The sequence below is a fragment of the Euphorbia lathyris genome, chromosome 10 (genome assembly GCF_963576675.1).
Source record: "Euphorbia lathyris chromosome 10, ddEupLath1.1, whole genome shotgun sequence".
In the NCBI taxonomy this organism is placed as follows: domain Eukaryota; kingdom Viridiplantae; phylum Streptophyta; class Magnoliopsida; order Malpighiales; family Euphorbiaceae; genus Euphorbia; species Euphorbia lathyris.
In genome coordinates, this window is record NC_088919.1 from 35,113,000 (window position 1) to 35,121,668 (window position 8,669).

The window sequence follows — 8,669 nt, forward strand, 5'->3', positions numbered from 1 at the left end:
CAGTTACAACTAAGGCAAGTCATTTCCATTCTTAGCCGGTCGTAGCCAGATCCGGGATCGAATAAAGACAGATCTGAGAGAGAGAGAAGACGGATCTGAGAGAGAGACGACAGATCTGAGAGAGAGAAGACAGGTCTGAAAGAGAGAAAATGGATCTGAGATCGAATGAAGACAGATCTGTGAGAAAAAAGACAGATCTGAGAAAGAAAAGCAGATCTGAGATCGAATGAAGACAGATCTAAGAGAGAGATGACAAATCTGAGAGAGAGAAGACAGATCCGAGATCGAATGAAGACAGATTTAAGAAAGAAAAAACAAACCTCAAAATAACCAAGCCACATGCCCTAATTTATAGGTTAGTATTATTTCTAATTTAATATTATTTATAATTTAATATTATTTCTAATTTAATGTTATTTATAGGTTAGTATTATTTAAAATTTAATATTATTTATAGGTTAGTATTATTTAAAATTTAAAATTATTTATAATTTAGTATTATTTCTAATTTAATATTATTTTAGGGACCAGAAAACGGTCCAAATCTACTGAGGACCGTAGTTGGATTGTTTCGGGGTTGGTGGACGGTGGCCCTAGTGATGGTTCCGTGATTCCTAGTTTTTTAGGACATTGCCTCACAGATGTTGGGAGGGCATCATCGATAATTTCTTACGTGCTACAACAGATCAGTAGCATGTACCACATTGCATCGATGGTATGCGAGTATGACACCCGAAGTAAGAATAATTTGCTCAATAAATTATTTTACTTATTATTTTTAAGCCTAACCCTCAAAAATATTCAGTAATTATATACGTGTCACGTTTACAACTGAGGGCTATGGTAGACATGACTGGGTTGTCTCACATTCCATCCACCGTGTTCAGAAATTTGGATGCGCCTCTGCTATCTGGGTTTATGGAGCGGTGGCAGCCCGATACGAACTCCTTTCACAAGTCGTTCGAGGAGATGACTATCCTTTTGCACGATGTATGACAGATTCTCCGTATTCCAGTGGCCAGTCAGATGATCTTCGATACATGAAATGTTGAGCGGCTGCAGGCCATGTGTATGGATCTGTTTGGAGTTACGCATGAGGAGTTGTTATCGCTATCGAAGCACTACTCGAGTGGTGCGGGTGTTTTTGCGGATGCCGTGGAGGGCCTTACCCAGCTGGGGGAGGATCGGGATATCGAGACTTGAGCCACAGCATGGATATGGCTTATGTTAGGATCCACCTTGTTTGTCGACAAGAGTGGCGATAGGATTAGTTCATCCCATCTCTAAGAGGTTTACGCCAGCGTCACAGAGGCTGTTGGACGTTATTGGGGGTTTGCTACACTTCCAACCTTATATCGGCAGCTAGGGATAGCGAGTAGAGGAGAGTGCTCGGGTATATGTGGATGTTTGACCCTCCTCCAGGCGTGGATATATGAGTACTTTCCGGCATTCCGACCCCATCGACTACCACTCTAGACTCCAGACATTGCTCCCCAGGCATGCAGATGGGATGTCGGGACTCCAGGCAGGAAGGCCTCCCGACTCGAGAGATTTCGTGCACAGTTGGACCAGATGACGGCAGCCGAGGTAAAATAATATTTTATAACTTGCAACAATTTACTTAAATAAATGTCATTTCTTATTAACATGTTATTATATTTTTATTTTTTTTGCAGGTGATGTGGTTGCCTTATGGTCCAGTCGTCGATGATGATCAGCTTCGAATGTCCTACGCCAGGTGGATACGATGTAGAGATATTATTGAGCTATATATGCCCGACCGAGTACTTCGTTGGGTCGGTTATGTTCAGACTATCCCCAGATGAGCATATTAGACCTGATACTGCATTTCGGTCATGGAAGTCTGTATCGTACAGACTCGTGCATTCCAGAGTGACAGTTGATGATACTTGGTGTAGATTTTCATCTACTAGGGGCGTTGATCGGAGGAGATGCCAGACAGTTGGAGCCGATCCTAGTGCTTGTGTTGCCGGGTACATAGAGTGGTACAGACGATATTCACATCCTCGTCTGCTTCGTGCCCCTCAGGATGCGCTGATCCACCATTCTCGCTCCAACAGCAAATATGTAAGTTTTTTTATTATTTATTTATTATTGTTTTACCTATGTTTTTTTTTCTAACATTTAATTTTGTGTAGTGGGTTAGTCGTTTGGCAGGTGTGGCTCAGCGGGCGATCGCACTCGTGCCCGCTGAGCAGGCTCCACCAGTTAGGACTGATCTGGAGTAGATTATGGAGGAATGGAACCGGATGAATTGACTTGTTGTAATTTAGCCCTTGTTTAAAATTTAGTAGAACTTTTTTTTTAAATACATATTTAATACTTCATGTATATTATTTAATTATAATGTTAATAATTATAATTCAAATTATAATGTTAATAATTATAATATTTAGAATTGTTTAGAATAATAATAATTAAAATTTAAAATTGGAAAAAAAATATTCATACGTGGGCGTGTGAACATCACGCCACACAAAATCTAAGGTGCCTAATATCAGTTCCTTAATTTGTACCATACTAGAAAAATAAAAATATCTTTTTGACACAGCTTAAATTGGATATATTTTATAAACGTTAAGCTTAAATTCGTATTATTTTGTAAACGTTAAATCTATATTTATACTATTTTACACGTGAGGCCTAAATTGATACTTTCTACAAACCTTAGGTGGTATCTTATGTGATGTGACGCTGAGTTGGCAGAATTAATGGATGATGTGTCACATTCTGTTAGTAATTCTTAAATTGATGTTATGTTGTAAACGTTAAGCTTAAATTGATATTATGTTGTAAACGTTAAGCATATATTGATACTATTTTGAACGTGGAGGCTAAATTGGTACTTTCCAAAAACGTTAGACCTATTTTTAATACCTTATTCCATTAAATATATAAATGAAATTAATATAAAGAATAAATAAGGGCAGTTTTATAGATTTGCAATGAAATTATGTCGGTAACATCCCTTGGTTTGAGTTTTCAAATTACTTGTATATCTATTTCATCATATACTGCGTCATCTTTCTCACCCAAACAAATCATTGCTTCTCCCCTATAAATCAACACACTTTTCTTATTTATTATTATTCATTATCATTTTGTTTAATGCTTGCAATTTTCCAATTGCAGAAAATGAAGAACCTTATCTTGTACCTTCTTCTCATTTCCACTCTCCTTTCTTTTTCCTTTTCCCTCTCAGAAACATGTAATCCTCAAGATAAGAAAGCTCTGCTTCAAATCAAAAAAGACTTTGGAAATCCATACCTCCTTGCCTCCTGGAAATCAGACACCGATTGCTGCCACTGGTATCAAGTTGAGTGTGACTCCACCACCCACCGTATCATCGCCCTCACCATTTTCGCCGGCGAACTTTCCGGCCAACTTCCTCCTGCAATTGGTGATTTGCCTTATCTTCACACCCTTGAATTCCACAAACTAACAAACGTTACTGGTCCAATTCAACCCACCATTGCTAAGCTTGAATATCTCACCTTTCTTAGGCTCAGCTGGTTAAACTTGACTGGCTCTGTACCTGAATTCCTCAGCCAACTCAAGAATCTCAATTTCTTGGACTTGGCTTTTAATAGTCTTTCAGGATCAATTCCAAGCTCTCTTGCTTTACTGCCAAATCTTGATGCTATTCATTTGGACAGGAACAAGCTTACAGGAACTATACCTGCCTCCTTCGGTGCATTTCAAGGAAAAGTGCCTTCTATTTATCTGTCACATAATCAACTTTCAGGTGAAATTCCTGCATCTTTAGGCAATTTGGATTTCTATGTCATTGATTTCTCTCGAAACAAACTTGAAGGCGATGCTTCTATGTTGTTCGGACCCAATAAAACTACTCAAACCATAGATCTCTCGAGGAATTTGTTGGAGTTTGATCTGTCAAAGGTTGTTTTTCCAGCCAGCTTGGGACTTTTGGATCTTAATCACAACAAAATTTACGGTAGTATTCCTGAGGAGATGACTAAACTCAGTCTGCAGTTATTTAATGTGAGTTACAATAGGCTTTGCGGCCAAATTCCGGTGGGCGGTAAGTTGCAGAGCTTCGATTACTCCACGTATTTTCATAACCGGTGCTTGTGTGGCACCCCTCTTCCAAGCTGCAAGTAGGAGCAGTGCCCGGATGCTATTTGTGTTTTAGTCATCTGTAACTTCTCAGTGCACAAGGTTCAAAAGAGAGATGGTGGTGACTAGTATCTTTCTAATAATTGTGTGCAATTTCAAAACTCAAATATATCATTCCATCAAATGACTAATGTTTTACCATTTACAACAACAACAACAACGAAACACAAAGAAAGCAAAATATTTTATTTGAGATCACCTGAGAAACGGGTATTTGATTGACAAAACGCCCCTTGTTCTCACAGGAGGGGTGTAGTTAACATATCAGTTATGGTACATTACTACATTTACAAGTTCATCAAGAATTATGGCCGAAGAAATTACCGAATAAAACAATGGTAGTCTTCTTTGTATGCGATATTTATTGCACTTGCGGTTCCTTCCACTGTAATCTGTTTAGCCCATCAACAATTGCCTTACGAAATTGATCATTATGCAGAAGAAACGATGAGACATGCCCACCAGTAACCCATCTCACCTCTGATCCTGGCCAAGCCTTTTGCAGTTCCAAAACTGAATGCTTTGGTATATAACCGTCATCCTACAACACATTATCATGATTCAATAAGTTTCTGAAACAAAACTTCTGTAAACAATTACTGAAAATACGACCTAGTTATAATGAATCATATGGCAATACTAAGATATATTACTTACAGTTGCAGCAACAAATATGACAGCATTTGGATTTTTGGGAATCGGAAAGCGTGTGACATCTGTGAGAGACAATACAGTTCGCATCCGTTCTCGCACTTCCTCGAGAGTAATTGCAGTCTTTTGTACTGCAAGATCTTGCCTCAGTGCCTCCCATGCTGTGCCATACCTTAATATACCCTCACAGAATGCCACAACAGCAGAATGTGGGGAGAGAAAAGGGAATGTTGCAACAGGTGTAGGGTGCAATGATCCAACCATTGCAGCATGAACTCCCCCTAAATTCAATGAGATCATAAATTTTTGAAATACATAAGAAAAAAAATATTAGACATCCTTACAGTATTTTTTTGATTTATGGCGCCCGGATTATGGTTAACAGTCAAATTTAGAGTTATTGTGAGAGAAAAATGCTCTTACCCATGCTAAGTCCGCAAACACCCATCTTGCCATATCCTTCCTCATGGTCTAGCCAATGTAGAAGACTACGTGTCTCCTCAATAGTTGCTCTACCTAATAAAAGCAAGTCACTGACACACAAAAGTTTTGCACCACGCTGCAGCATAGGGCGTCTTTGTCCATAGAAAGGGCTGCAATACATGTTTTCATCAAATCAGAAGCTCATACACACACACACACACACAAAAAAAAAAAAAAAACAAATCTTCATCTTTTATAAGTTAGGAGCGAATAGAAGTAGATTAACTCTAACCTCTCCAGCACCATGGTTGCAATGTTTTGCTTCAACAAAGGGGCACCAAGACGTAATCTACGTTCAAATGAATGGTCCCCAGTGCCTGAAAAAGGAAACTACAACATATAATCCAAACCAGCTAAGTCATATCTGTCAAATTTGCAACTGATAGTAGTAAAAACTCAAACTTCCATCTCAATTCAAATCCAATTTTGATAAGAAGACAGTATCATTTTGTATTAAAACGGAACGAATTAAGTCAAAGGAAGAAGAAGTTTCGATTATTCAGGAGGACTAGTAAAGGTAGAAGACATCTGGCAACATGAAAAAAACAATGTTTTGCTCAATTGAATGTCAATATAACAAACCAGAGGCAGAATTATAGCCAAGTTATGAAATGATTGAAATTGTGTTTGTACCCCTTTGCAGAGAATGTCTAAAAGACAAGTGGATTTGAAGTTTAGCTCCCAAAAGGATGCAATGCAAGTACTATGCTGAACCACGCGTAGATGGTCATGAAGCAAACTTATAGCAAAATCTGCTAACAAAACTGAATTTGAAACTACGGACAAAAATTTACTCCACAATCTTTCCAATTAACATGAAACCACCCAAAATAGATTTCCAATCCAAATTCTCTATCAGAAAAATTAACAAACTAATGTTAATGCAAACTTACAAAAAAAAAATGGAGATCAAGGTGTGAGATAATTGAAATGCTATCATATAAAATTTGAAGCAGATAGAGTAGGTTACCTGCAAGATGAACCACACAGGCCATATTCTGTGGAGGAACATATCTTGGGGCAAGAAAAGCAACCCTTGCAGTATGACTCTCAGGAGGCAATGCGCTCAGAAGCTGCTCATCACAAGGGGTCGTAAAGACCCCTTCTCTTAAACAAGCATTTTTATTCTCCCAAACTGTTCTCCAAATAGGCTGTACCAAATTGGGAGGCCAATTCTGTCCTTCCACTTCAGGGAATAGCTGCTTGATCATTCTCTCCAAAAGCTCAAGCTTCGACCCACCCCATCCTCTCGAGAAGAATGGTGGACTAATTTTGCTTCTGTGCATAAATGCCCCATATATGTGGTCAACCACATAATGGAGCATTCCTAAATTGACTGTCACCATTGTTCCAATCCAATAAGCTAAAACACCAAAAAAGATTTTGAAATATTTTAATCTGGATTGCTAATTAGAACTAAACCCAGAAGATAATGTACAATGAATTCAATTATTAGCAAGGGTTTGAAGCAAAAGCCGCAAATTTAAAAATCAACCCCAATGGAATTTTAAGATTTGAATAAAATAGAATTGGTCCCAAAAAATCAACTGGATTTTTTCAATGGAAAATCATATAGTTTGATCTAAAAACTCGAAATCTTTGAGAGAAAAGAGGGAAGAGTGAGAGAATCGAGGGAAGATCCAAAAACATGTAAACGAGACGCGAAGAAAAGGGCGAGAAGAGGAGTTGTAAATGTGATGAACCAAAAACTGGGGGCACCAAAAACTGGGGGCTGAGGATTTTATTATGTTTTTATGTAAAAGAGACAATGCCACGGTGGATAAGGGTCCCACGTGCCGAGACCAAACCTGGTTTCCTTCGCCGTTTGTTTGGTAGCTTGATGGTCTAGTTTTATCTAAATTATAGAAATCCTTATCCTTTCATTATTATGAAGAATTATTAGTTTAATTTAGGGTAAATTTCAAATAAAACCCTTGTGGTTTCACTAATTTTCAGATAAAGGATTGTGGTTTACTTTTTGTCAAAACGAGGATTGAAGTTTTCAACTTTAGCAAAATAAGGACTTTTTCGATTGATACTATTAAAATCACCCTTGACAACTTCAAAAATGACATATTTTAAGAACTACTAATATTCTAAGCAACTTTAATTCTTCAACTTTTTTATTTTGAGACCATTTAAATGAAGTTTGGTAAAGAGAGAGAAAGTTAATGTTTAGAGAGAGAAAGTTCCAAAAAAAATGATTTTTGAAAATCGAAAATGTAGTTCCATAGAAAATATGATATTGAACAACTTTAATTCTTAAAAATTTTCATTTTAAGGTCGTTAAAGATAGTTTTAATAGCATTAATCCAAGTGTGAAACCTCAATCCTCATTTTGACAAAAGTAAACCACAGTCCTTTATCTGAAAATTAGTGAAACCACGGGGTTTTATTTGAAATTTACCCTTTAATTTATCCTATTAAATGGAGTATCAATTAAAATTTACTAAATATGTCATGAGCTCTGAATTTGTCCACAGTAATAGATTGATTTTCTGAATTTTATTAGTATCTTACCAGCTCTCTAAACTTATTTGTTTCGTGTCGTCAGCTTCTTAAACTCGACCATAAAAATAGATTAGCTTCATGCATTCTGCAAATGTCTCACTAGGTCCCTGAACTTGTCCATAATAGTAGATTGGTTCTCTGAATTTTGTTAGTGTCTCACCAACTCCCTAAACTTACTTATTTCGTATGGTCAGGTCCTTAAACTCGACCATAAAAATAGATTAGCTTCATGCAATCTGCAAATGTCTCACCAGCTCTCTGAATTTGCTTATTCTGTAACAACTAAATATAAAAAGCATAATACTAACTTTCGATCCTCATCTATTTGATCTCTCAAACCTGCAACATTAACTCTTATAATAGGTTGGAAAGTATGAGAAGAAAAAAAATTACCTCTCGAATAGATGAAGATGTATTTTTAGAATTTAGGTTTAATAAGTTTTTGTATTTAGTTATTACGGTTTAAACAAGTCCAAGGAGATGGTAAGACAGTTGCAAAGTTCACGAAGTTAATCTATTTTTATGGACAAGTTTAAGGAGTTGGTGATACGAAATAAGCAAGTTTAGGGAGCTGGTGAAACACTAACAAAGTTCAAAAATCCAATTTACTTTTATGGACAAGTTCGAGGAGCTGGTGATGTATTAAGCCATTAAAATTTATAGATATATAATAGTGGAAACATATAGCATCATTACAAATGGACACATACATATAAATGTTACTCTTTTTGTTCCACAATATTTGTACTTTAAGGTTAAGATACAAAAATTAAATTTTTTAATTAATTATAATTAAAAGGACTTTGTTACCCTTTTATTAATTACATCCATTAATTACTTTTTATTTAGTCCTAAAATAAAAAAGC

The 8,669-nt window shown here is 36.7% G+C and overlaps 2 protein-coding genes across 2 annotated transcripts; one reads left to right on the plus strand and one right to left on the minus strand.

Moving 5' to 3' along the window:
• The first annotated feature begins 3,125 nt into the window (after nucleotides 1-3,125).
• LOC136208753 (polygalacturonase inhibitor-like) lies at nucleotides 3,126-4,356 on the plus strand. The gene has a single exon (XM_065999908.1). It carries the CDS (start codon nucleotides 3,130-3,132, stop codon nucleotides 4,141-4,143), a length of 1,014 nt encoding a protein of 337 aa, XP_065855980.1. The 5' UTR covers nucleotides 3,126-3,129; the 3' UTR covers nucleotides 4,144-4,356.
• LOC136208752 (uncharacterized) lies at nucleotides 4,321-7,006 on the minus strand. Its single transcript, XM_065999907.1, has 5 exons — nucleotides 6,263-7,006; nucleotides 5,525-5,609; nucleotides 5,233-5,402; nucleotides 4,816-5,090; nucleotides 4,321-4,699 (listed from the first exon to the last, which is right to left on the minus strand). The coding sequence occupies exons 1-5, from the start codon at nucleotides 6,636-6,638 to the stop codon at nucleotides 4,520-4,522; spliced, it is 1,086 nt and encodes a 361-aa protein (XP_065855979.1). The 5' UTR covers nucleotides 6,639-7,006; the 3' UTR covers nucleotides 4,321-4,519.
• Nucleotides 7,007-8,669: the final 1,663 nt, after the last annotated feature.

Excerpts from the sequence above, each read along its gene's own strand:
- LOC136208753 (XM_065999908.1), top strand. The coding sequence starts at position 3,130 with ATGCTTGCAATTTTCCAATTGCAGAAAATGAAGAACCTTATCTTGTAC.
- LOC136208752 (XM_065999907.1), bottom strand. The coding sequence starts at position 6,638 with ATGGTGACAGTCAATTTAGGAATGCTCCATTATGTGGTTGACCACATA. Across the intron at positions 5,610-6,262 it reads CTGTGTGGTTCATCTTGCAG|GCACTGGGGACCATTCATTT; the intron begins GTAACCTACTCT and ends TTCCTTTTTCAG. Across the intron at positions 5,403-5,524 it reads GCAACCATGGTGCTGGAGAG|CCCTTTCTATGGACAAAGAC; the intron begins GTTAGAGTTAAT and ends CATGTATTGCAG.